Raw genomic sequence first — 27197 nt, 5'->3', positions numbered from 1 at the left:
TGAAGAACAAAACGACAGCAGCTTGTCTGTTCCCCTTCCCCCAATTCCCCAGCACTGTTCCCATCCCCCTAATTCCCCAATAAAAATCTTTAAAAAAAAAAAAAGCGTGAGCTTCTCAAACACAGTATATAAGGAAACAGAAATACAAACACACTCCTTGGCTATTTAAAAATAAAGATGTGCTTCCTTATGAGATGGGCCATCCTTCATTATTGAGTTTTTTAATGGTTATACATCCCCAGGCTTGTCAGGTCCCCTGAAATAAAAAAAAATGAGCATGGTTTTATATAGACTAAAATAAAATCCCTCTCTCCCGGTCCCTCTCTCCCATCCCCTGACTATCTAACTCAGGACAGAAATTCGAACAGATCAAATTCAACTTCAGCTGGGTGTATTCCCCCAGCCCCGCCGAAACTTCAGTCTGAGGGAGATAGGAGCACCTGCTTCCTGATCAGGTGTCCTGCTGAGCTTGTAAAGCCACCTCGGTCTCATCAGCTCTTTGCTCTCCAGTTTCAAAAGCTCTCAGCTTCCCCAATCCTGCTTTATTACTCTCTGCATTCTGATTTGATTTTGATAATCCCTTGTTCTTTGAATAAAGCATCTTTATAGTCAAATTATGCTGTTAAAAAGAGCCTGCTCTTTCTCAAGTCCTGTCCTGTAGGTGCTAAATGGAAAATAAAAATGACCTGAAGTTTGATTGTACAGAGGAGAAAATCCTTTTCATAGTTGTAATAAGACCACATCTTCTTAGTCACCAAGATATGTCACTGTAAACCCCAGTTTTCTCATCTCCCAGCTCATGCCAGCTGGCCATTTTTAGAAAAACACTAAAAGAGAAAGCTTTGAATCTCCCGGTCACCTAATTGGGTGGTCTGCTTGGAATTTCCAGAGGAAGAACACTGATGCAGTTGTCGCTACTACTAGGGTTGACTGTCATAAGCAGGAGGACAAGCAGTTTAAAACAACCTGGATATTCTCCTTTGTGTTCAGGCTATTTATGTGACCACTTTCCCAGCTGGAAAACTGAGAACATTTTGTTTATTTATTTATTTTATTTATTTTTAAAAAAGATTTTATTGGGGAATTGAGTGAGGGGAACAGCATTGGGAATTGGGGAAGGGGAACAGACAAGTTGCTGACCTTTTGTTCTTCAGTCTAGTTATGGAGAACGTTGCTTCACTGGCCCAAGGTGGCACCATCATTGCGCTCTTCCTGGCAAGGCAGATCAGTCGCTGGCTTCTGGACAGCCGCTCACGGAGGCTGCTGGCCACTCACACTGGCTGCTGGCTGCTGGTCACACACAGTAGCCCATGGCAACCCACTGCAGCAGGGGCTGCAGCCTACGCCGACACCGGCTAGTTGTTGTTCAACATCTTGGCTGTAGAGGGCAGTGTCACTGGCCCTCTTATGTGGGATCCGAACCGGGGTCCTCTGGCATCCTAAGCCAGCTCTTAACCAATGCGCCACTCGGCCGGCACGTGAGAACATTTTAGATGCTATCTCGTTTACACCATGGCCAGTCATATTCCATGAAGACAGGACAAAAGACTTAGGAGGGAAAGAGCTTACAAAACAGTTTGCTTTGGTCTGCATGGTAATTAATAGTTGCGTTGGTAATTTCTTTTTCTGTCAAATTGATTGGTGCTTTTGGCATGGTCCCTGGCTAGCCCCATGGCTTTTTCTTTTCTCTTTTTTTTTTTTTAAATTAATCTCTCTTGTTCCTTTTCATGGTCTTTGGCGATCGTCCACTGAGAATTACATTTTGCCTTATAGAGGCTTTTCTTGGACCACTTAAATTGTGTCTCCCTAACGTCTGGGAATCACATGTAGCTATACGTGATAGCTTTTCTCCCTAGGGTTATAATTTGGCTTTCCCCCAATCTTTCTACCACTTCCACTTCAACCATTTCCTTCTTCTTGTCCAGAAGTAGGTCAGGATAAGAAATTCCCTTTTTACTTCTTTCTTTTTTTAAAATTAGATTTAAGTATAGTTGACATATATTATTATATTAGTTTCAGGTGTACAACATAGTGATTCAATGTTTATATACCTTACGAAGTGATCACCACAATAAGTCTAGTACTCATCTGACACCATACATAGTTATTACATATTATTGATTATTCCCTATGCTATACTTTACATCCCTGTGATTTATTTTATAACCGGCAGGTTGTACTTCTTAATCCCTTTTCCCCTTTTCACCCATCCCCCACCACTTTTTTACTTCTTCAGCCTTCATGTTAACAAGGCAAACAAAAAACTTTTTAAATGCTCATTTGACATGTCAGCACAATAAATTCGCTCATCCCTATAGCAGAGTTACCTTTTAGCTTCGGAATTAAGGATGTACAACACTGGTGTCCAATAAACATGGGCTCAAAGCTGCTTATCAGTTGCTAAGTGTGTGATTTGAATCTTACGGATCAACTGGGGTTCTAGTCTCTCCTCATCTCCATATCCAGTCCAGCACCTGCTCTTTCTTTTTCCCTAGTGCCTCTAGGGTCCTCTCTTTCCTCTCCTTTCTCGTCTTCCCTACCTTAGACAACACTCATCTTTCCATGCACTGAGCTCTCAAATCTGAACTTCTCCTCTCCTAGGACTTCCCACATTCTACTGTAACTGCTTATTGACTTGTCTGCCATCACTACCAGCTGGGAATTCCATGAGAGCACAAACCTATTGTTTCCAACTCACTGTTGTATTCCTGATTCGTCCCACAAATAGGCTCTACCAATGAATGAATGAATGAATGAATGAATGAATTCCTGGGTTACGACAAATGCCTCCAGACTTCCTTCCAGTAAACTTTTTCTACTGCCATTAGTCTAAACTAAGGTACTGTTCATGATACTCCTGTTCTGCTCAGGCGTTCATAGCATCTTCTGCTTTCTCATCAGATCCAAATAATTAAGCTGGTTTTTCAAGGTCCCTGATCAGTTAGCCCCACCTATCCATTTAGCCCTCCTTTCTGTCACATCCCAACGTGCACTTTGACCCCAAGGCCTCCCCATCACTCCCCTTTGTGGTCTTATGAATTCCCATCTCATGTCTTAAGTCCTGCCATTGCCTCCTCCTCAAATGTCTTTTCTTTTGCCCTCACTAAAACCAATTCATCCACGAAGACCTAGCTCAAGTCCCACGTCCATGAAGCCTTCAGAACTTGTCTCATCTATACTGGCCTCTGACCCTTTGATCTTCTCTTGGCCTGAATATATCATTTAATGCTGTAACTATTCTGCTTCTGTGGGTTTTGTCCACTTACCTGGATTATGATCTCTCTGAGGACAGGAGCCATATTTTATAGTTTGCATCCTGCTTAGCTCCTAGTTTGTGGCCAGCCTCCACTCAGGGTTCTGCTGTTTACATTTCTACCCTGCCCAAACATAATCTTTTTTAGTTGTTTTTTTTTTTACTTCAAGTAGGCTGTATAGAAGAGTTCTAATTAAATAACTTCTGAAAAAGCCTTAGATTTCCTTAACCTAAGGGAAATTTTTTCTATTTCTTCAATTCATGAAGGCATAATCAACAGCTCCTCACTCCCCTACCTCTCCTACACTATACCACACCTCACTACCATAGCTAGCACCCTGTGTACCTGTTAAGCATGGTGGAGAACCCCCAATATCATGTTAGCCAGGTCAAAATGTGGTTAGTGATTGCTGGGGTTTCCAAGTGGATGTCAGAGCCTGCTGACCACCCAAAGATTTCTGTACAAACGCAGTGGATTTGAACCCTCCTCACTGTTAATTGCTATTTCTGTAGGTCATAGGTCCTGTTTTGGACCAATGTCAGAGATCCATTCTCTCAGGAAGCAGTGGAGTTATGGGCTCCTCCAACTACAGAGGTTCTTCCAGATTTCTGGGAAGTCGGACTAGTCCAGAACGTATAGAACAGTAGAGGCAGGAACCTTCCCATCTCTCTAAGGCGCCCCAATCTAGATCAGTGCTTCTCAACTTTTAATGTACATACAAATCACGTGGAGACCATCTTAAAATGCAGACCTTGAGTCAGTAGGTTTGAGGCGGGGCCCGAGATTTTGTTTCTAATAAGCTCCCAGATAATACCAGTGCCGATACTATCTGTCTGTGAACCTCACTTTGAGTAGCAAGGGCTTGGCATACAGAAACCTCCTTGTCCGTCGAACTTTAAGAGTGAGTGTCTCTAGGGGGACTCTTCCCATGCACACCATCATTCATTTCAGCATCTCCTGTAAGAATGAGGCTAAGTCTGTCTTTAATTCTTTTTCAAACAGCATATCTAAGTTTTGCAACCATAAACACCAGCCAGGAGAATACATATTCCATGCAGAAAATGATGATGCCCAGTTAACAAAAACGTTCACGCTGAATATAAGAAGTAAGTTAAATTGTCCAGAAATTTAATTTCAATCTTATAACTCCTTAATTATTTATTAACTGTAACCAAAAGAGCTAAGTAATGGTGTAGAAGGAATGCTATAAAACTTTTTATATACTGAAGCATTTTGGAATTTCACTTTCATATCTAATGGCTTTGTTTATATATATATATATATATATATATATATATATATATATATATATATATCCTTTTCTGTGTTCATCCTGAAGCCAAGAGACTTAGTGCATGTCCTCTCTGAATGTGCTTTCGTGTTGTGACTTTGTTGACTTTAGCACTTTGGAAAGTCATGTTTCAGGAAAGGCCAAAAGCCATATTATTACACCTGCCATTTACTTGTTTTAATAGTTTCTGTTTCTTTGGTCTATAAAAAGATGAGAGTACATTTCATTGGAATTTTTGCAGCTACTTATGAAGCCAAGAATCCTTTTGAGGCGTGCAGGTAGATAGAGGTCTATACCTTAGCTCTCTACAGAAGCCAACAGGAAAAGTGGTGTTCCGCAGACAGGTGGTAGGGCTAACTGTGCAGAAGGTCATGTGACAAGGGGAAAAGGGAATAGTCAGAGGTCTTGAGTTATCCTTGATGAGACACCCTCCCAGAAGCATAGACTGAGTAAATAGGCAGCCTACGTAAGGCTGACCTGGAAACCATTTCTGGAAAGTACCATACTATATGGGCTTATTTTTCATGTTATTCTCTACAGGGAAACCTCAGGTGCTAGCCGAGACCTCAGCAAGTCAGGCCTCTTGTTCCTCTGATGGATACCCGTTACCATCTTGGACCTGGAAGAAGTGTTCCGACAAGTCTCCCAAGTAATAAAGACACTGATGTCTCTTGTATTGGAGCAACATGAAACTCACACTCCCTCTGACATATGGGCTCTTTCTCATTAAAACAGTTTAAGAAGAAATGATGAAGTATTTACAATGCTGACTTTCTGAGTCCACCATAATTCTCCATGGCCATAGGTTGTTTCTGATAGATAACTCATAACAGACAAACCTCTTTTCAAGCTCACTAGAGAAATCCTAAATTCCTGTCTGACAAGAGCCCCACCTGTCTAACTTCTCTGTCTGCCATTTCTTTTTCAGCTGCACAGAAGAAATCACAGAAGGAATTTGGAATAAAAAGGCTAACAGAAAAGTGTTTGGACAGTGGCTATCCAGTAGTACTCTGAACATGAGTGAGGCTGTCAAAGGGTCCCTGGTGAAGTGCTGTGCATACAATTCCTTGGGCACATCTTGTGAAACAATCCTTTTAAATGCACCAGGTACACAGCAGCTGCTATTGTAATGCACCACCTTCAGGAATTCCCCTCTAGAGGCTAGTCCCCATCATTCACTTCTATTTGGGGAATTTTACAAAAGAGTAGAGGTTCACCCGAAGGCTTTCTGAGTCAGGCAGGAATCCCCACTGAACATACAGCGTTAGTGTTGTGTAGCTTGGGGCAGAGTGACCTCTACATAACATTATTAATGACTCACGCGTCAGAGTGATGTATGTAGAACCATAAACTACCACAATAGTGATTATCTACCGAAAGACCCAACTCTCGAGAAACAGATTTAGTAATTTGGAGTTGCTACCATTTCCCCTTTGCTTAATCTCCTTGGTTTCCTTTAGCCTGTGGTTTTATAATTTTTAGTTTGTTTCTCAGAGCCCTTCTAAGTTAAACAACTCTGAAACCTGGCCACCTACACTTAACATTTAGAATCAACAGCATCCCCAAACTAACTTCTCCACATTCATACATCATCTTCACAGGGGTAACACAAACTTCTCTTTTTATCTGACTTGTGGACCTTGTGGGTTTAAATAGATGTGATTCTTATTACCCTAGTAAATGATTTGTAGGAAAGCGTTCAGGATCATTTAAAATTTTCTAGGAGGAAGCTTGTCCTTTATGCCACCATTGCATGATTTTCTTCGGGGAGTGGAATATTTGCAGAGAGCTTGTAAGGGCTGCAAATCATGGTAACTCAAATTCAGGAATCCTAATTCACTGCTCGGTGACACTTTTCTTGCAGGCCCCTTCCCTTTCCTCCAGGACAACATCTCGTTCTATGCAACCATAGGGATTTTTCTCCCCTTCATTGCCGTTTTAACCATGCTAATTTGTCACAAGTACAAAAAGGTAAAAAAAAAGGTAAAAATTCATCATTGTTTCTTGTTTCCCAGGAAGAACTGCCTATTGCTAACTGACTCATTATTTTATGTCTGAAGCAATTTAGGTATGAAAGCCAGCTGCAAATGGTACAGGTGACTGGTTCTTTGGATAATGAGTACTTCTACATTGACTTCAGAGAATATGAATATGATCTCAAATGGGAGTTTCCAAGGGAAAATTTAGAATTTGGTAAGAATCAAATGTTCCAGATGTTTCTGTAGCATTTCCTTTCTGTGGGAAAATCTTGAACCATGTATTCACTCACCATTTATCTTTCAGGCAAGGTGCTAGGATCAGGTGCTTTTGGAAAAGTGATGAATGCAACAGCTTATGGAATTAGTAAAACAGGAGTCTCAATCCAGGTTGCAGTCAAAATGCTGAAAGGTACAGTAAAGTGGCATAGCCACAAAGACGGGCAGTGCAGACCCCCGCCTCCCCTTCTTTCTCCCATCATTTTTGTGATTTCTGCTTGACGTGCTTCAGGGCTGAAAATGGAGTGAATTGGGGTTAGTGTCAACCAAGTAAGAGTGTAAAGTGCAAGTCATGAATCTGAAACTCCATCTCTTCTCTCTTTGTTTAGGTTTTTTGTTTTGTTTTGTTGGCTTCATTATTTGGGGATACTGTTGTTACAGGCAGATGCTATTTCTGCCATTTTGACATAGACCCTGGGTAGAAGAACAAATTGGAACTCTTTGTATCACTTCCCACACCTTACTCCATCTGCTCCCACCTGGCTCCCACTGCCATCCCTCCCTTTAGCCTCACTCACTAAGCAAGAACATGTCCTGCTGGCTTTTGCTAAGGTGATCCATGACCACCATTAGACTTGGATCCATGAACCAAGTCTAATGGGCATTTGTCAGTCCTCACGTGAGTTGAATTTTTAGCGTGAATTGGCACGATTGACTGTTCTCCATCTTTAATCTTTGCCTTTTGGTTTTCACGTCACCATTTTTTCTGGTTTTCCTCCTTCATATCCCTTTGCCAGCCCATTGTCTTCTACCCAGCTCTTTACATGGGGTTCCTGAAGGCTTGCTCGTGAATCTCCTTCCATTTTCACTCCACACGTTCCCCATCTCAACCACACCCGGGACGTCGTCCTTTATATCAACGGTTCTCATGATTGTGTCTTTCTTCTGAGCATCAGGTTCATATATCCAAATGCTTGGATGTCTCAAAAGTCCCATTAACTCAGCTCATCCAAACTGAACCCCTCCCACCCTGGCCCTCCATCCATACTTCCTCCTCAGTGATTGGTAACAATACTCACGATGAGCCACATTCCACACAATCGGGTCAAAGAAACGTAGGACTCATCCTTGAAACCGTCCCCATTCTAACACCCCAGAAGCTATTCCTATCAGGTTTCCTGCTTAGTATCCCTTGAGTCCATCTCCTTTCTTATCTCTGTTACTACCACCCTAGTCTCAGTCCGTCTCTCCTGAATGGCTGTCATCACCTTCCATGCAGCTACTCTGTATGCACGCCACTTCCTTTCAGATCCCCTGTACTGAAGCCTAGGTGATGGTTATGAAATGCAAAGTGGACCCTGTCATTTTCCCACTTAACATTTCCAGTTGCTTCCAAGTCCTCCTGAGACACATGACACAGCCCTGCATGGTCTGGCTGCTACTCACCACCTGACCTGCACTTTCGGCAAGCTAGCTCATCAGCCTTCTTGCATTTCCTCCAGAGCACCATGCTCCCTCTTGTCCCGGAGCCTCGCATAGGCTGACCCTCTGCTGGCCCTTCCCCTTCCATATCATTCTCCCCAACTCCTTCAGGTCTCAATGTAGATATCACTTCCTCAGGGAGGCCTTCTCTCACACCAAAGAGAAGATAAGTTCCTTGCTATATGCTATCCTTGCTCTCTGTAGACTTTTTTCCCATAGAGTTTATCACAATATGTAATTACATAGTTAATTACTCAAGTACTGTCTGATCTGCTACGTTAGTCTGTAAGCCTCGTGAGGGCGGGGTCTGTATCTTTTTTGCTCTTCTCTCTTCTTTCTTGATCTTCGCCCATTCTGTTACCTCACTATGGAATGTTCTTCTCCCTGCCTCCTCCCTGTGCATTCACCTGATTAACTCCTATTTTTCCTCAGGAGTCAGCATAGACATTTGGCATCCCCTTCCCTACCCCTCCTAAGGCTAAGATAGGTGTCCCTCTGGTGTGACCCCAAAGCACCCTTACATTCATTTGCCACATTGCATTTATCCCACTATATTGTAATTATTTATTTGTGCGTCTCCCTTTTCCAGGAGACTCTAAGCGCGGGGGTGACAGGGCCTGTGTCTTGTCTATCATTTATCCCCCCAGTGCCTGGCACATTGCCTCATACACAGTAGGCACTCAATAAATACTTATTCAATTAATTAATAATGAATGTCAGGTAATGGTATATGAAAGTGCTTTGAAAAAGTTAAGCACCACACAAAATGTATTATTTTGGCGTGAGGGGTAAGACAGGGACAATGGAAAGCCACGAATACCTATAAAACATGAAGCAGGGGAAGACATGAGGTGGTAGTGGGTCACAGTGCACAAGTGAAGGATCTCACAACCAAGCCAAGATGTTGGAAACACGGATACTCCTGATGGCATCAGTGTTCTAGAAAAACTATTGTAAAGGCTGGGGTGTCTTCCAGGCCAAAATAATGAGACGTGGAAGTATCTAATCAAATCCCCATTGACTATAAAGAAAAGTTACAATGTTTGTTAGAAAGAATAAGTTAACAGAGGAGTAGGTACCTGGTGCCTTGAGCCTGGACAGGGAAGTCTTGCCTCTAGGGCTCCACCAACCAGCTGGGCAGGGGTGCCCTGACCAACTGGCATATCAGCTTCATGACAGCAAGACCTTCAAGTTCATCAATAACTACTCATGCTGTGCTTCTAGCAAGACTATGAGTACAATTTGCTAATCTATCTAGACTTTTCTCCAGAGAAAGAATGCTTTGACCATAGATACATTCTAGCTTACTCATTAGTTATATTTCACATCATCAATTAATGAGTCTCTTGAGAGCTTGGTTAGTGGAGATTGGTCCTTTTTGACCTCCTCACCATTGGACCCACTGACAAATTTAAATTTGTAGACCTGAGGGCCACAGGCTGGAGCTAACATCCCTCACTGACATTCCTATCCTGTCTCTCTATAACATCAATGAATTCAAGAGTCAAAAAATAACTATATTTCTCCCTTCAGCATTTATATTAACTTCTGTGGAGGAAAAGCATACATTATTATTTTGGGTTTTTTTTTGAGGGACAATATGAAGGGTTTTAATGTTGGTACATACAGAAACATTCAGTACAAAGAAACACACATTATTAGATTCAACTTCGATACTACAATCTTTGGAATTCTTAAAAGACAGGATATTACTATTTGAAATGCATGTATTAGTTTATGTATTTAAAAAAAGTCTATGTAAATATGCTCGGAACTGAGGAAAGACTTTATTTATTAAATGACCTAAAATTCCTATTTTTTAGTTTTGCATTTTTTAATGCTCTTCCATTGACAGAAAAAGCAGACAGTTCTGAAAAAGAAGCTCTCATGTCTGAACTCAAAATGATGACTCACCTGGGAAACCATGAGAATATCGTGAATCTGCTGGGGGCATGCACACAGTCAGGTAACTCGGCTGAAAACTCCCAATGAAAAATATTTTAGCCCAAAGACAAAGAGGACATTTGTTCTCACATGTTTTGTTTTTCTCAGTCACAGTATGGGCCCTAAACCCAAGTGGAAATAGACACAAGTGCACTGTAATCATATGGGTCAGTGTAGAGGAACCCCTCTCTATTGGGATATGCCACGTGATTCTAACCTACTTACCAGTCACCACACTGCAAGTACATTTTTTAGTTTCTCCCTCCACCTGCTTCCCAGCTGGGAAGCTAGTGTCAATGCAGTGTGGGGAATGGCCGCTGAGCTTGGCCACTGCCAGGGTTGGACCATTTCAAGTGGTCCAACCATTTGAAGCCAAGGCTGGACTTCAAAACTTATATCCCCAGAATTCAATGGAGATGTGCTCTGATTCTCTCACTTCTGCTTAGAAATACGGGAACGATGTGCCCCAGGGTCATTCTTTCTGGGACAGCCAGGCTGGGACTGGACTATAAGAACAGAAAAAAAGAAAATGGACCTAAGAGAGGGGATTAGGAATACACAAGATATGTGATCAAAAGGTATGATGAATGTTTAAATAAAAAAATGTATTACAGTAAAAGACACATTACCATTAATCCCTCTCAAAATACTGCCCCTTGCTTTGAACACATGTATCCTATCGTTCCTACTACTTTCTGAAGCAGTTCTGGAAGCCCTCTTTTGTGAGTATCTTTAGTTGCGCTGTCATGGCTGCCTCGATGTCCTGAATCAATCCAAAATGTGTACTTTTCATGGTCATTTTTACTTTGGGGAAGAGCCAAAAGCTGCACAGTGCAAAATCTGGTGAATAAGGTGGATGAGGACACACTGCAATGGTTTCATTTGACAGTAATTGCTGTATACCAGATGCAATGTGTGACACGGAGCCTTTCCATTGTGATCAAGAAATACGGTGAATGCTGCTGCCAAGTGCCATCCAACGGAAAGGCAGAGATCTTCAATATGGGAAGTGGCGCGATGAACCTTAGTAACAGTGTGTGACAAGTTTCAACTTGTTTGGTGCAATCAGTCAGGTGTGAGCTACAGTTGAGAGAAGGTGTGTTTTAAAGTGTGCCATTAAGCATCCTGCAAAATGATAACACTCTGTGTCACACATCACTTCTGGTACGGCAATTTCTGTCAAATAAAAACATTATGGTGTGTCCTCATACACCTTATTCGCCAGATCTGGCACTGTGCAACTTCTGGCTCTTGCCCCAAGTCAAAATGATTCAGGACATCGAGGCAGCCATGACAGTACAACTAAAGACACTCACGAAAGAGGACTTCCAGAACTGCTTCAGAAAGTGGCAAGGATGATGGGATAAGTGTGTTTGAAGTGAGGGGAGTTATTTTGAGGGGGATTAATGGCAATATGTCTTTTACTGTAATAAATTTTTTTTTTAATTTAAACATTCACCATATTTTTTAGTCATACTTCATAGTTCTCTCTCCTTGGTCAACAACAAAACAGCATATATTTACCAAATGTTCTTTGTGCATCTGACAGATTCTTTCCAATTGCAAACTGGAGAACTAAGTGGACGGTGGTTATTGGTGAGGCCACATGTACAACAAGGGCCAAAGTGGGAGGCAGAAGACACTGATTTTCAAAGGAGATTGAGCGAAAAGCTGATGTTGAATTTAAAGTATAAGAAGAGTTAGGCTCAGAAAGTTTTACTCTCCCAAAGTCAGGGGAGAAGTGAGCTCTCATAGAGTATGTTTTCTGCTACACAGACATCTGAAAAAATGATTTGGTATTTGTTTACCTATAGTTAAAACTGTCACTATTTCAGGACCAATTTACTTGATCTTTGAATACTGCTGCTATGGTGATCTTCTCAACTATCTAAGAAGTAAAAGAGAAAAATTTCACAGGACATGGACAGAGATTTTCAAGGAACACAATTTCAGTTTTTACCCCACTTTCCAATCACATCCAAATTCCAGGTAAGAGACTAGGTCGAGGTAAGAGACTAGTTTCATAATTATACATTCTAGAACACAAACTATGATGGTTGGACAGCCCCCTACACACAAACACACACACACACACACACACACACACACACACACACGCGCCAGTTTCTAAAGGCTGTATGTAGTCCAGCATTGTGTAGTCTGTGGTTTGTGAGCCCTAGAAAAGTCACTTGTCTTTGCTACAGTTTCCTTGTTGATTTGGAACAATGAGACCTTTCGCTTTCCTACAGGCACTGCAGCAGAGCCAGTCTCTGTCCACCTGAGCCTAAATCACACTCTAGACACATATTCAGTTTTGTGAAAAGTGCATTGTTCAAATTTCCAGGCCTCCTGGTGGACATACAGGGATTGTGGAGAGAATGAACGTTTCCCCAAAGTGCTGGACATGTTCATAGAGGTCCTGGGAGTATTGCACAAAAGTGCTCTTAACTCATAAACTGGAAATTAAAACATTAGTGTAGATCAGTTGACATAATGTGATGGGGACAGAATAAAGTAATGGTAACATTTGTCTGCTCTGCATTGCACCTTCCTCCATCTGCGGGAATCCTGGGTGATTCTCAGTGCTGATTTCTTGTTTCAGCATCATGCATAGATGAGGGCAGGAGAAGTCTGGTGGCATGTTCACCGTCATCCTTGGAATTTCTTGCTAATTACTTGGACATAACACCTCTCTGAATGAATCCACAGGCATTCTGATAGAAAGAGCCCTCAATCCACTGTGCTGTCCTGTTTCCCTGCGTACATGAAAGCTCTCCCTTATCTTAAAGGCACACTTGTCTGAAGTTTGTATCTTTTCCAGGGGGATTTTTGGGGTGCATTTGTAATTCCAGCCTTGTTTTCTTAGCATATAAGTTTCAGTGCAGGCCTTGGGCCTTCTAAGGTCTGAGACAAGACCTAGCATCTTAGAGCTGGAAGGTCCCATGGAGATCCCCATGCACTTCTGTGTGCTGTTGCCCTTCACCAATTTGTACCTGTCATACCAGTACTCCCTTCTATACTCATTTCTTAGTTCATAGTCTAAAACTGAGAAAGTCTACAATGTCATCAATATTCTAGAGCAGAGAACCTACCCTAATGAGTCAGATGTGTGTCAGCAGGACTTCGCGGTTAGTAATAACCAATGCTGGTGAGCTTAGCGCCTTTGGTTCAGTCACTGGAGTATTCAAGACACTGAAGCAATTACTTTTGGACTGTTTGTGGTCTGAAAGCATCAAGCCATTTTCCAAAGATATGGAAGCTGTGAGCTGGGGTAAACTTGTATTCTGGAGTACATCGAATCATTGTCTGCACATAATGCACACAAGGTTCTTCAGTGAAGAGTTCTAGATTATGTACCGTAAAAGAGATTGACATCATTAGTATTTATTAATTTCACAGGAAAAGGAAACGAGCTTTATGAAGGTCAGCTTGGAAAAAAGGAGGATGGTAGAATACTTAAAGGTCTCTATGGAAGATCCATATTACATGAACTGTTATAGAGGAAGTGGGCTGAGTTTAGAAACAGAAGACTGAGGTGTGAGTCCTAGCTGTCCCCTTTATTAGCTTCATGATTTCAGCCAATAATATTCAGCTCACCAAGCCTCGTTTCTCTTTTATCAAATGTGACTGTCACACTCAGCTCGTGGAGCTGTGGTAAGGGTTGAGTGAGGTTGTCTTTGAACTGGAAGATCTCATACAGATAGGTGGGCCCACTCCCACCCTAGTAGGACTGCCTCAATTACACAGATGTTTTCAATGCCACAAAAAAGTGGACAAGTTGATGTCATGTTTTTAATTTAAACGCCCATTTATAATTGGAATTCATTTTTGATGAATAGTATTTTTTATATAAAGTGTCTACTCAGAAGAACATAAATAATGAAATAACAATTTTGTTAATAGTATGCGTGGTTCAAGAGAAGTTCAAGTTCAGCAGGACTTGGATCATACCTCAGGGATGAATGGGAATTCATTTCAATCTGAAGGTAATATTTTATTCTAATTAGTAGCACTTTAAAATAGAAACATAAATAAGAGTTCTGTGTTAGCTGTTTTTTTAAGTGTGTAAATACAGAAGCATGTTTTTCTTTGCTACTGTCATCTATAGGTTTATTTAATGTAGATTTGCTTTAAAAGTAGTTAAAACCCAACAGTTTATGTATTATGAATATTAAGTCAATGTTTAATAAACACTGGAGGCTATTTTACTTGGTCAGGTATTCTTTTTAAAGTCATAAATTAATTAGAGCCAACCTGATAAGTGGAAAAGATGGTGAATTCTGGAGTCAGACAGAAGTTGGGTTTACCTGTGTGGTTCCTTCATTTTCTGGCTGGAGCACTTTGGATAAATTATTTAATCACCTGAATTACAATGTTCTCATTTGTCAAATGGGCCCATTAATACTTTCCTCATAGGACTATTGGATTAAATGGAAGAACATTAAGTGTACAATAGAGTTCATAAAATGTGGTAGGTAGATATTAATTCTTTTCCCAATGTGACAAACTACCTATTGCAAAAGAGTGTCTGAAACCCCTGACTGATCAGGTTGTCATCTGTCACCAAAGCAGCTAGAGAATTATTTTATATTCTAACCAAAAAGAATCCTTAGGTGACTTTTCATAGACTGCATTGTTCTCAGCATAAATAGCTCTCCTACCACCAGGAAAATGATGTGAAGGCTTCATTTGTACATCTTGGCACCTCACCTAACTGTGGCTTTAATAACCTCCTCATAAAGATTTAATAAGGCAACTTCTTGAGTTTTGGCAAAAATGAAGACCAGTTCTATTTTATAGATGAAGTTGAATACGAAAACCAAAAAAGGCTAGAGGAAGAAGAGGACTTGAATGTGCTTACGTTTGAAGATCTTCTTTGCTTTGCTTATCAAGTTGCCAAAGGAATGGAATTTCTGGAATTTAAGTCGGTGAGCTCCTTTTAAAGACAAAACTAACAACAACAACAACAAAAGATAATTTAGAAAAAGAGAAATGCTTTATTTTGGTCTTATTTATTTTAACTTGTATCCCTTAAAGTCTATCTTTCCTGTCCACTGTTGGAGATGTTTAGAATGTTACCTGGCTCCTGGCCAACTATAGTATAAAGGGTCGGGAGCCCTTATTAGGTAACGGTTGTCAGAGGCTTCCCAGGCTGCCCAAAGTCCCCTGGCAATTCCAGGCAGGAAGTCCTCAGGGATCCCTCCTCACCACAAGGTGTAGCGTGTCAGTTCTTCCTTAGGCAGTTCAGGTGGTCAGGCCATTCCCTGAACGTGGGCATTTGGCCCAGGGGGTGAATGGACGCTCGGATACAGTGTTCCCTGCTTGCCAAGCCAGCCACCCTGGGTTGGGCGCATTTGTCTATTTCGCAGTGTCCTGCCACTGATCCCAGATCCTTTAGGGCTGTGATGAGAACGCTTGGCGCCTGCCTCAAACTATGGTCTCTACCATAGTAGGTCCATACCCACCGTTCAGCCCTGCTGTTCTCTGACATTTCAAATGTCTCCTGCCTACAAGCGCATTCAAGCCGCTCCTCCGGCTCTTTTCTGTCCTCATTTGCTTGCCTTGCATCACCTTCTCTTTATTTCCCAAACTTTTTCTTCCTCTTTTTAATTTGAGTCTTTTATTCTCTTCCTCTGTCTCCTCCACTCTCCTACTTTTGCCTCCTCTCTCCTTTTTCTCCCTGAATTTGGAGAGAATCATTTCAACTGTATTTTTTCCTTTAAAAAAATTACCACCTGTAATATAATCTATATGTCAATTACACCTCAATTTTTAAAAGATTAACATGAACTAAATCAATAGCTTTAAAGAATAGAAAAAAATCCTGTTCACAATAGCAACCAAACCTGTGAAACATCTTGAAATAAACATAACAAGAAATATCTAAGATGCACAAGAAAAAACTGGAACACTTTATTAAAGGGCAAAAAAGAAGACCTGAATAAATGAGTCCAACTGTGTTCATAGGAGAGAATCAGTGTTTAAGAGAAAAGTCAATTTTCTCCAAATTAAGTTCAAGGATTTTTTTCCCCCCTTCATGGATATTAAAAGTGCCTGTAACCATTTTTGCTCTTCTTTTCCAACTTTGGGCATCCTTGCTTAATAGTTTAAAAAAAAATACTGTCTCATAATATTTTCCCAGCCCTGATCTCTGATGCACAGTCTTCTCTTCATCCTCCTCCCTGCTGATGGAGACCCCTTGTCTCAAGTTTCCTTATCTGTAGTTTACCTGCCCATCTACAGTAGTGCTTTCACAGGTGTCTTTGTAGACCTTGGAGGGTTATCCATGTGGATCTTCCAGCCTGGTTTGCTGCCTATAGGTAAGCAAATACTCAAACTGTTCGCAATTGGAGGTCAAGAGGCACTGCCTTTTTCCCCTCTGGGCTTGTAATAACAAGAATTTTTTAAAGAATATCCAGTTTCTTAGACCTTCTCCCCTTGTTCTCTCTGTAGGCCTTTCCCTCTAATCATCATGTTACTGTGTCCCATTTGTTTTTTCTCCCTCTTCTCTGGTGCTTCTCTGTTGGCTCCATGACTCCTTCAAACATTAACTTGAATGCTGACAAGAGCCGAGCCCTGTGCTTGGTGATGACACACAGAGTCAGAGCTCACTGTTAGGGGAGAAAGAGACGAACAGACAAGCAAATCAAAGATTAGACTGTAGCGTGATAAATATTGTGTTCCAGTAAGTTCTGGGAACCCAGGGGAAGGACAGGCACATCAGACTAGGGATGGCAGGAGGCGGTGCAGAAAAGCCCTTCTGAAGTAAAACCAGCAGGGCCCACGGGATAAGGGTCCGGCACACGGAAGCAGGAGGAAGTTTGTTGAGAAAGGTCATGAGTTAGACATGTTGAATGTGAGGCTCATTAAGCAACAAAATAGGGCTTAATCCAGTAGATACCTGGAGATGTCCATCTGAAGCTCAAGAGAACTGTTTGGGTTGGAACTAGAGATTTGGGTGATGGTAGTTGCATCCGTCGGTTTGGCCAAGCCGAGGATGTAGAATGAGAGAGGGTGCAGCCCTGGGAAAGAGAGCAGGCCCAGGTCCAGAGCCACAGAGGAAACGGAACCATCAGAGCAGTAGGAAGAAAATGGGCGAGTGAACTGCAGAGCTCACAGAAGGAAGGACCTGAAGCAGGAGGGCCTGGCGAAACAGCACAGATCCCACGGAGAGGTTCAATCAAATCTCACCTGCATTGACCCTGTGCGGGTCACCAGGGGGCTTACCCAGGGCAGGTGTGGGGGAGGTGGAAGGCAGGCTGGGTGAAGTGGATGACATGTAAAGGGAAACTGCAAGTGACCGGGCTCCCAGAAAACTGGGTAGGGAGAAAGGAGAGCTCAGGGATTTAAGCCTTTATGGTTTTTGCTTTTATTTTTTAAGTATTGAAGAGAGCCCTTTGACCTTTGCTACAAGTACCCTGTTCCTTTAAAAATCTTCCTTCTTAGAGTTAATTTGCTTATCAGACCACACTCAGATTAATGTCACATCATCTCTCAGTTCAGGGGTTCCTTCTCATTCCACTTTAGTCAACCTTCCCAAACTTAATTTTAGTTTGTTTCCAGATTATATTCTTTGAGATCACTCCATTTTATTGCCAAAGCTATTTTCCAGTCAGAAAAAAGAGATTACTTTCTCCACCCCACAATAAGAGTACTGGAAGGCAGCCTCTGAAAATCCCTTGGGGGGCCCAGCAGAGAGCCCTGTTTTGTTTTATTTATAGTCAGGTACGACACACCGGCTTGGTTTGATCCCCTTTCTAAGAACCCATCCCCTTTGGCCTCTAGGAGTGTCCCATACGCAGTACAATGACCCCAGTCATAATAGCTGAAGAATTGCCACCACCACCCCCTACCATCCCTGTTCACTGAGTTGATTATACTTCATGATAACTGTTCACGATCCAGTAAAGATAAGACAAATTACACATTCCCGTCATCTGTAACTCCTAAATTTGAAGCCGGGAGAAAGAGTGCATCCTGTGATAACCCTACAACATAGTAAATAACTCCAATTTCATTCCTTGCAGTGTGTCCACAGAGATCTGGCGGCCAGGAATGTGCTTGTGACCCGTGGGAAAGTGGTGAAGATAGGTGATTTTGGATTGGCTCGAGATATTATGAGCGATTCCAACTACGTTATCAGGGGCAACGTGAGATTGCTGTTTCTTACACATTTTTACGCTGTTATTTTGTGTTTTGTGTTGTGGGAGTGCACATCTGCACTCACCGGTGTGCGGTGATTAACATCCAAAAACTTCCTCACAGCAGTATGCTTTCCTATGCTTAACAGGTTTTCTCCAGCTTCCATCTGTAAAAAACAGTTGAGCAAAACAGCATCATGTCTATCCTTGGGCTAGCTGGAATAAGTCAGTTAGGGTCCTCTGAGTGCTATCCACACTTAAAAACAAATCTCATTATTTGCACTTATTTCAGTTCCCTTAACTATAAAGTGATTATTGAGTTAGATTTTCTACAATGGGATATGTAATAGTTACAATAAAGTATTTTTAAAGCACAGCATATAAATTAAATATAAATTTCTAAAAGGCATAATATTTGAATTAAATATTAGTTAATGAATATTTGTTATTCATTACTGTTACACAGGGAAACCTAAAGCATGACTGGATCTACTTGTTAATAAAAAACTGAGGACAGGTGTTTATTTACAAGAGAACTATTGGAAAGATTAGATGACAACACTGTATAGTTGGAAGAGGATGGTTTTGAAGAATTGCAACCCCTAGATTCCAGCCCCAATTCTTCTTCGTTGTGGCTGTTCGTCTTTGGAATTTCACTCTGCTTTATTGTCCCTGCTTGTGAAGTAGTAATAACAACAAATGCTGACATACTGCTTACACTGTGCTGAACACTATTCTGAGTGTGTTACGTAAATCAATTCAGTTAGTCCTAAAGTACCCATTTGTGGGTGAGGACACTGAGGCACAGAAACATAACTTGCCTGAGATTACACAGCCCATGGATTAGAATACGAGTGGTCTGGGGATTATACATTTAACCTCATAGCTTTGTGGGAAAGAACCAATAAAACCAACATGAAAGCGCCTATCTAAGGTAAATGTCCAATAAATGTTAAAAATCAAATTCAACTGTATCCCCACTAGACTCAAATAATCATCTTAGCTGATTTTAGATCTGTGCCTCCCTCGTAGTAGCTGAAGTCACAAATATGATGAACGCAGTTTCATGGTGGTACGGTTTCTACCCTACTAGCTGGTAGTCTCTTATAAGAGAAAGTGAATCCTATTTAGAGCCACAGTTAATTCCTTTAATTGAATCAAATTAGCCAGAAGAACCTGCTTGATTCTATCAGCTCATCAGTTGATGAGGATTTAAAGTAGGGTTTCTGTCTTGAGCTTTGATTTTACCTGGCAGAATAAACATGCACTGTGAAGGGCTCCCCAACCCATGAAAAAGAAACCACTATAAAATACCTCAGCCCCTGTGTCTTGATTCTAATCTGAGGCTGTATGCATTCAAAAACCCCTTTCATGCTACTGGAAATTATTACAACCACAGGAGCTAGCCTGATGTCATTTGTGGAAGTGATGACATATGCTCCCCTGGCCATGCTCTTGTAGAGAGCATTTTCACCACAGCTCTTCTTCCAAGAAATGCTTTAATAAAGTAATCCACTAATTCACTAGTATCCACTTGCCTCTGGGCAACTGACTGGCTACTCCTTAATGGAAAATACCTACTGTTAAGCTTACTAATTGCAAGTATAAGTCTTTGTTCGAGATGAGTTTTAAAGAAACTTTTTTTCTTAAGGCTACTATGTTAGAATGTTAATTTGAGTGTTGTGAATCCTTTGTTGAATTATAGCTGTTCAATTTGTTGTAACTTCAAGGGGGGATTTCAAGGAGCGCCCCTCATGCCGCCATGTTTCTGATGTCCTACAATGTTAATTTCAAAGTGAAACACTTGTGTTTGAAGAATATAATTTTCTCAACTAAGCATAAAGCGTGGCCTTAGGAAGATAAAATTTATCTTCTCGCTCACGAGAAACAAGAAGTAATGTTTGTCTGTGGAAACTTACCATTGATCTCCTCTTGGATTTTACACAGGCCCGCCTGCCTGTGAAGTGGATGGCTCCTGAAAGCTTATTTGAAGGGATCTACACAATTAAGAGTGATGTCTGGTCATACGGAATATTACTCTGGGAGATATTCTCACTTGGTACGTTTTGCTGTTTGCCGCTTTCCCTGGGCACTGGGGCTTCTGGACAGACGTTCTGTCCCTCTGTGTCCCTCCCCACCTCCTAAGTCAAAGAGTGGATGAAATGCCCCCTCAGATGTGCCCAGAGCTCCTGAGTCTTACTTCTGTTACAACAGGTGCCACTTTATGTGTTTTTTTTTAATTTTTAATTTTTATTTTTATTTTTATTGGGGAACAGTGTGTTTTTCCAGGACCCATCAGCTCCAAGTCAAGTAGTTGTTTCAATCTAGTTGTGGAGGGTGCATCTCAGTGGCCCATGTGGGGATCAAACAGGCAACCTTGGTGTTATGAGCACTGCGCTCTAACCAACTGAGCTAACCAACCGCCCCCACTTTATGTTTTTTTGCTGATGTCTATAGTCCTGTCTTCCTCGCCAGCCTATAGCCCACTTGAGGGCGTGAACCATGAGTTTGCCCAGTTGCCACCCAGCACACAGTGCAGTCTGACTCACAGGTGCTCTTCCTGAGTATTCGTTAGTTGCATGAAAAAATAAACAAATGAAGAATGAATGAATGCTTATACGCCCTAATGTTTTCTCAGGTGTCAATCCTTACCCTGGCATTCCGGTTGATACTAACTTCTATAAACTCATTCAGAGTGGATTTAAAATGGACCAGCCATTTTATGCTACGGAAGAAATGTAAGTTCAAATCAGACTGTGAAGTGCCTAAAATCAGAAATGTATAGTCTGTCTAGTTCCAAATGCGTGACCAAAAAAAGTAAAACTCCTTAATGCAGAATTCATATGACTATTTTAAGAAAAGAAAAAGAAACTCTACCTTTGTGCTTAGGGGGATTTCTGAACAAAACTGAACCTTTTCTGCCCTAAGATACCCTCACTTCTGAGTTTCAATTCCTTTGCTTGAGGGATCCGTGAGGGCAGTAAGACTCCATCTCCTAACTTCTGGTTCACATCGTGTTTTTTAAAACACATTTCTGTCCATCATCAAATTTGTCCTTTCTGATATGAGTTCAAAATCTAGTCAAGCACTTGCCACAAAACAAACATACATAAATAACTAGCTCCATGGCAACAAATGGTGCTTCGTTAAGTGGGAAATGAACCTTTTTTATCCATTTAGATGTCCTCATCTTGCTCTTCATCCTGTTGCTTTTACAGATACTTTATAATGCAATCCTGCTGGGCTTTTGACTCAAGGAAACGGCCGTCGTTCCCTAATCTGACTTCATTTTTGGGATGTCAGTTGGCAGACGCAGAAGAAGCGGTAGGTAGCAGCACAGTACTTTATCTAGCATGATGAGAACAGACAGCAATGAGGACACTCCTTGCTGATTTCCTAAGAACCGAAAGTACTTCATCTTCCTCACCATAGTTTGTCGCGGTTGCCCTTTAAAGGTTGTGTGGAGAGATACACCTGAAACTGATATAATACTGTATGTCAACTGTAATTGAAAATTCAAAAAAACTTTAAAAAGTTGGGTAGGATGAGATATACTTATCGATAAGTGATTTTAGGAAGGAAAAAAAAAAGCTTTTCCTAAAGATTTCAGCCAATTGATTAAGAAACGAAATGCTTTTAAGTGTCCAGTGCAGAGGACTAAATGACTAAATAAAACTTAATCCCTGACCTCCAGAAGCCACGGACCTTTCTTAATTCAACATGAAGCTTTAGTATGGAATAATTGCACAATTCAGTCATGTAATATAGTAGAGTGGAAAGAGCGTTGACCTAGAGCTATGAGAGTCTAATACCAGCTCTACCACTCTACCTCCCCATAGCTATGTGAATTATGGCAAGTCACTTTACTTCTCTGGGCCTTAGTTTTCTCACCTGTAGAATGGGTTGCTAAGCTAGCTGATCCTTGGGCTTTCGGAATGTGGAACTACTTTGCCTACACTCTTCCTCTCATTACTACCACCTGGCACAGTGAAAGGAGCCATCCCCTAGGCGAATTGAACAACGGATGGGAACTTGAACTCCCAATACCTAGGTCCAAATCTTGGCTCCATCATTTGCTTCTTATATGACTTGAGTAAACCACTTAACATTTTGGAGGTCTGAATTTCCTTTTTGGAAATATGGGATTAACAAAAGTTACTTCATGGAGTTGTAAGAAGTAATTAAGATGACATATGAAAAGACTTAGCTCATAGCGGGCACTTAGTAGTTAATAAATGTTAGTTAAATATAAACCTGATTCTTTAAATGGATTGTCTGTCCTCTTTTGCAAAATTAGTAAGAGTCCATTTTCAATTCTGTAGTCTCTCTAGAGGCCTGCATAAATGGTGAGTGTGCTCTCCTCCTGTTACGATTTTTAAAAAATCACATATGGAAACTAAGCTATTGTCAGGAAATTAAGTCAAAAAGACTGGGGGAGATGGAAGCAATGAGCAGATGACCTGTGAACAATTAATGACCCTATGAAATAAAGTGAAAGAGGAGTTATAGAGAGAAACGAGAAAGCTGTTGGAGTAAAGAAAAAGGGTTGAATGGTTTTTACTTGTTGGGGAGTTGGGTATGGATTCACAGAACTGGTCTTTGAGCTACGCTCTGAAGAATTAGTATTTTGGCTGTTGGGGAATGATGGGTTACTAAGTTGTTCCAGGCTGGATGAGTAATATAAGTAAAGGCTCAAAGTTGAAAAACTGGAATGGGAAATAAATGATTGTGGCTACAGTGTAGGGTGAGTGGGGTGGTATGAAGGAAACAAGGCTGTGAAGGAAGTGTCACCAGGCTGGAGGGTCCACTGCTGCTGAAGAACCCCTTGGCTTTGTTCAGGACCACCTTGGTCTTGGCCTGCGGTTCTCCTTTCATGTCCCCACACCCACAGGATGTCCCAACCCCCCTCCCTCTGTTCAGGGGCTTTCAAGGTATCAGGAATTGTTGAATAGCAGGCTCTCTATGGATGATGATTCAGCTGAGGGTGATCATGCTCAAGGACAGTTCTCCAACTTTCCCCCAATCTCCTCCGCTCTCTCCCTGACCCTCTGTGGTGGAAGGTTTATTTTCCTGTCAGTATCAGAGCTAGGGGCAGCAAGCGGTAGCTTCTTTAGAGAAGTTAGAAAATGGCGCCCCCTCTGGGGCTAGGAGATGAATACACCAAGAGGAGCCCCTTACTCCTGGCTGGTGTGGCTCCAGTCTAAACACCTAGGGAGTAGAGCACAGATGGTTTCAGTCCCCTCTTGGCAGGGCACCTTTGAGCAAGGTGTAATCTACACAACCATACCAGGGAGCTCTGCCCATTATGAGCAAACCCTGCTCCTCCTCTGCCACTCCATCTTTTCTCTTTACATCTCCTAAGCACAATTAGATCCAGTCTCTTGGATGGGAACACAGGCCTTGCCAGCATCCTTTCCTCGTTCTCATATGAATGGTTTCTGTAGAATCTCTGCTTCATCGTGGACTAGGGAAAGAAAATGGCTCTCAGACAGCAAGTGAGAAGGGGAGGGAAACACAGAGAGAAAACGTAGGTGAATACTGTTAGATAGAACCCAACACCAGTGGTATGTAGTTAGAGCAGGGAGATCATTGAATAACACTCTAAGGCATTTTTTAGACAATGATGAACCAATGAAGATTTTAGAATGGACAAACATGCTTCAATATTTGTCTGAAAGACCCAGATCATTATGTTTAGTGATGGATGTTAACTAGACTTATTGGGGTGATCATTTTGCAATATATACAAATATAGAACCATTGTGTTATATACCTGAAATTAATATAATGTTATATGTCAATTATTCCTCAATTTAAGAAAATAAAAGAGCCAGATATTCTCTCATCTCCAAAGACTCTCCTAACTTCCCTAGTCAGATTTCAGACTTCTTCTGAATCCCCTACAATTTATATATAACAATATGAGATGCAAATCACGTTGTGTGACCATTTTGCTTTATGGGTTTGTCTTCTCATCACTGGACTTGATTCATGAGGGCAAGGAAGGTGTGCTGTTCATCTTTACATCACCCGATGGAGTCCCATAGTCAGGAGACAATAACTGGTCGCTGAAGGAATGAATGTCAGCGTGAGAGTGTTAGAGACCATGTCTGTACTGTTCACCGTTGTCCACCCAGCTGCTAGCATAATGCTTAGCATATGGAAAGTGGAAGCAAATATTTCCTTCTGAAAGGAAGGAGAGGAAGCATAAAAGCAAGTTTGGGAAAGCAAAGGCAAAAGAGTGGAAGGAAGGACATCAGTGAAGAGATGAGTGCAGCAATAGGAGGCCAGCACAGACGAGGGCGCGAACTGAGGCAGTGGCCATCTGTCTTCTCTTATCAGCCCCCATATGTACAGAGGGTACCAAAAAAATGTATACACGTTTTAAGACAGGAAAACTGTATTAAAATTGTAACACTCAATATATACCAATAACAAAAGATGAATACAAGTAACGTTTGACTTCTGCAATTACAAGAGGTGCTCAAAGTGGTTCCCATCAGCATCCAGACACTTCTGATTATGGAGAACTACTGCTTGAGCAACATTGACCAAAGTATCCACTTGTATACATTTTTTTGGCACCCCCGGTATATAGAAATGAGACCATAATTAATCGTCTTTGAAAGGCAAGGAGGAGATCTTTGTGAACCAGAGACTGCGGAAAATGTCCAAGACAATGCATGCAGTTAAGGCTGGACAGAAAAGAGAAAACCCACAACAGAAGATGCTTTGAAAGAACAAGGAAAAGTGCTTCATAAAAGGGCAGGAAGAGGTCTAGTGGGATTCTGCAGTGGGGGCAGCCACATTGCTAAATAAACATGAGAATAAAATGGGCATGAAAAATGCAAGTGTAACCCCTGGTAAAGTAGAAATAGAATATATAACCTCAGGTGCAGTAGAGAGGGAAAAGGGGACCATAGAAAACATGATCAAGCTAACAAAATGGGGAAGAGAGAAACAAAGAGAAGTCATGGAAATATAAAACACAGAATGGCAAGAATTAGCAAACACACTTAAGAAAGAGAATTTCAAAATAAACGAAACTGTTATCATACAGGCTACATTCACTAACCTCAATGCTGTGAAATGAGAACTCATCAACAACAACCAGAAAAGCCCCAAAGTCATATATCAGAAATTCAAAATCAAGTCTTTGGTTAAGAAGAACGAGGGAGAGGGGGAAGAAGAAAAAGAAATAAAAATGGACACTACTTATTAAAACCTGGGGAAGTTGGCCAAATTTATATCTCTAAATTCATTAATTAGAAAACAAGAAAGAATGAAAATAAATGAGTAAAGTTTCAACTCAAAAAGCTAACAACAACAACAACAAAAAACGAAGAAGAAGGAGGAAGGAGAGGCAGAAGAGAATGAACAAAGCGAAAGGAAGGAATTAATAGAGATAAAGGCTGAATTTTATAAACCGAGAACAACAACAAAAGCAAAATAATATGTGGTGACCAGGAAAACCAAAAGTTGTTTTTGAACTAATAATAGTAGTAATGTAATGTAAATGCTAAAATTTTTTGAGTGTTAATCACACACTCTACTAAGATATTAGTAACTCATTTAATCCTCACATCAACCTTATGAAGCAGGTTCTGTTATTACCTCTTTTGTAGATTAGTCAGTTGAGGTACAGAGAGAAGTTAAGTAATTTGCCCAAGGTAACACAGTGTCAGAATTTTAATATTACATTATTTAAATATAATATTCAAAGCATATTAATAGTGTATATTAACAAAGTTTACAAATATACCACTAAACCATACTATGAAGAGTACATTTGGGCCGACCAAGTGGCGCACTGGTTAGGAGTTGGCTTGGGACTCCAGCTCTGAGCACCAGGCCCACCCCCAACCACGCCCCCACCTCCCCCACCCCACCCCCACCCGTTCAGATCCCACATGGCGCAGTGGCACTGCCCTCTGCAGCTAAGATGGTAAACAACAGCTCTACCTGGAGCTGGGCTGCTGTGAGTCGCTGGCGACAGCATAGGCTGCAGTGGGACTGCAGTGAGCTGCCAAGAGCCACTGTGAGTAGCCGTCCAGAAGCCAGAGACTGATCTGCCTCACCCAGGAAGAGCGCAATGATAATACCAACATGGGCCAGTTAAGTGACGTCCTCCACAACTAGACTGAAGAACAAAAGGACAGCAACTTGTCTGTTCCCCTTCCCTGATTCCCCAACGCTGTTCCCCTCCCCCAAATCCCCAATAAAATCTTTAAAAAAAAAAAAGGAAAGTTAAGAAAAATGGGGAAGGACAAATTACATTCAGAATGAAAAAAATGGGGCCGGCCGAGTGGCGCGTTGGTTAAGAGCTGGCTTGGGACGCCAGAGGCCCCGGTTCGGATCCCACATATGAGGGCCAGTGACACTGCCCTCTACACCTAAGAAGCTGAACAACAGCTCAACCGGAGCAGGGTTGCCTGTGAGTCAACAGCGACAGCGTAGGCTTCAGCCCCGGCTGCAGTGGGTTGCCATGGGCTACCGTGTGTAGCCAGCAACCAGTGTGAGCGGCCAGCAGCCTCCGTGAGCGGCTGTCCAGAAGCCAGGGACTGATCTGCCTCGCCCAGGAAGAGAGCAATGATGGTGCCAACTTGGGCCCGTGAAGCAATGTCCTCCACAACTAGACTGAAGAACAAAAGGACAGCAACTTGTCTGTTCCCATCCCCCAATTCCCCAATTTAAAAAAAAATCTAAAAATATCAAAATAAAAAAAAGAATGAAAAAAAATTCATTTAAAAAAATCACTTAAAGAGATAGAAAGGAACACATTTTAAAAAATGATATATCAGGGCCGGCCGAGTGGCGCGATGGTTAAGAACTGGCTTGGGATGCCAGAGGGCCCCGGTTCGGATCCCACATATGAGGGCCAGTGACACTG

General features: G+C 41.6%; 1 protein-coding gene across 3 annotated transcripts in view; it reads left to right on the top strand.

Moving 5' to 3' along the window:
* Positions 1 to 27197, top strand: part of FLT3 (fms related receptor tyrosine kinase 3) — a 64971-nt gene that overhangs the window by 34581 nt on the left and 3193 nt on the right. For all 3 annotated transcript variants that reach the window (XM_019666041.1, XM_019666042.1, XM_019666043.1), the window contains 14 exons: positions 4257 to 4360; positions 5086 to 5194; positions 5474 to 5652; positions 6410 to 6516; positions 6606 to 6738; positions 6829 to 6933; positions 10078 to 10188; positions 12002 to 12155; positions 14070 to 14152; positions 14967 to 15094; positions 18194 to 18316; positions 20255 to 20366; positions 20946 to 21045; positions 21526 to 21631. In XM_019666041.1, the coding sequence (XP_019521586.1) occupies positions 4257 to 4360; positions 5086 to 5194; positions 5474 to 5652; positions 6410 to 6516; positions 6606 to 6738; positions 6829 to 6933; positions 10078 to 10188; positions 12002 to 12155; positions 14070 to 14152; positions 14967 to 15094; positions 18194 to 18316; positions 20255 to 20366; positions 20946 to 21045; positions 21526 to 21631 (1654 nt within the window). The remainder of the gene's footprint in view (positions 1 to 4256; positions 4361 to 5085; positions 5195 to 5473; positions 5653 to 6409; positions 6517 to 6605; positions 6739 to 6828; positions 6934 to 10077; positions 10189 to 12001; positions 12156 to 14069; positions 14153 to 14966; positions 15095 to 18193; positions 18317 to 20254; positions 20367 to 20945; positions 21046 to 21525; positions 21632 to 27197) is intronic.

This window comes from Hipposideros armiger, unplaced genomic scaffold (genome assembly GCF_001890085.2).
Source record: "Hipposideros armiger isolate ML-2016 unplaced genomic scaffold, ASM189008v1 scaffold_459, whole genome shotgun sequence".
Taxonomy (NCBI): domain Eukaryota; kingdom Metazoa; phylum Chordata; class Mammalia; order Chiroptera; family Hipposideridae; genus Hipposideros; species Hipposideros armiger.
The sequence above is the reverse complement of the archived record's forward strand: the minus strand, read 5'-3'. Positions and strand labels throughout refer to the sequence as shown.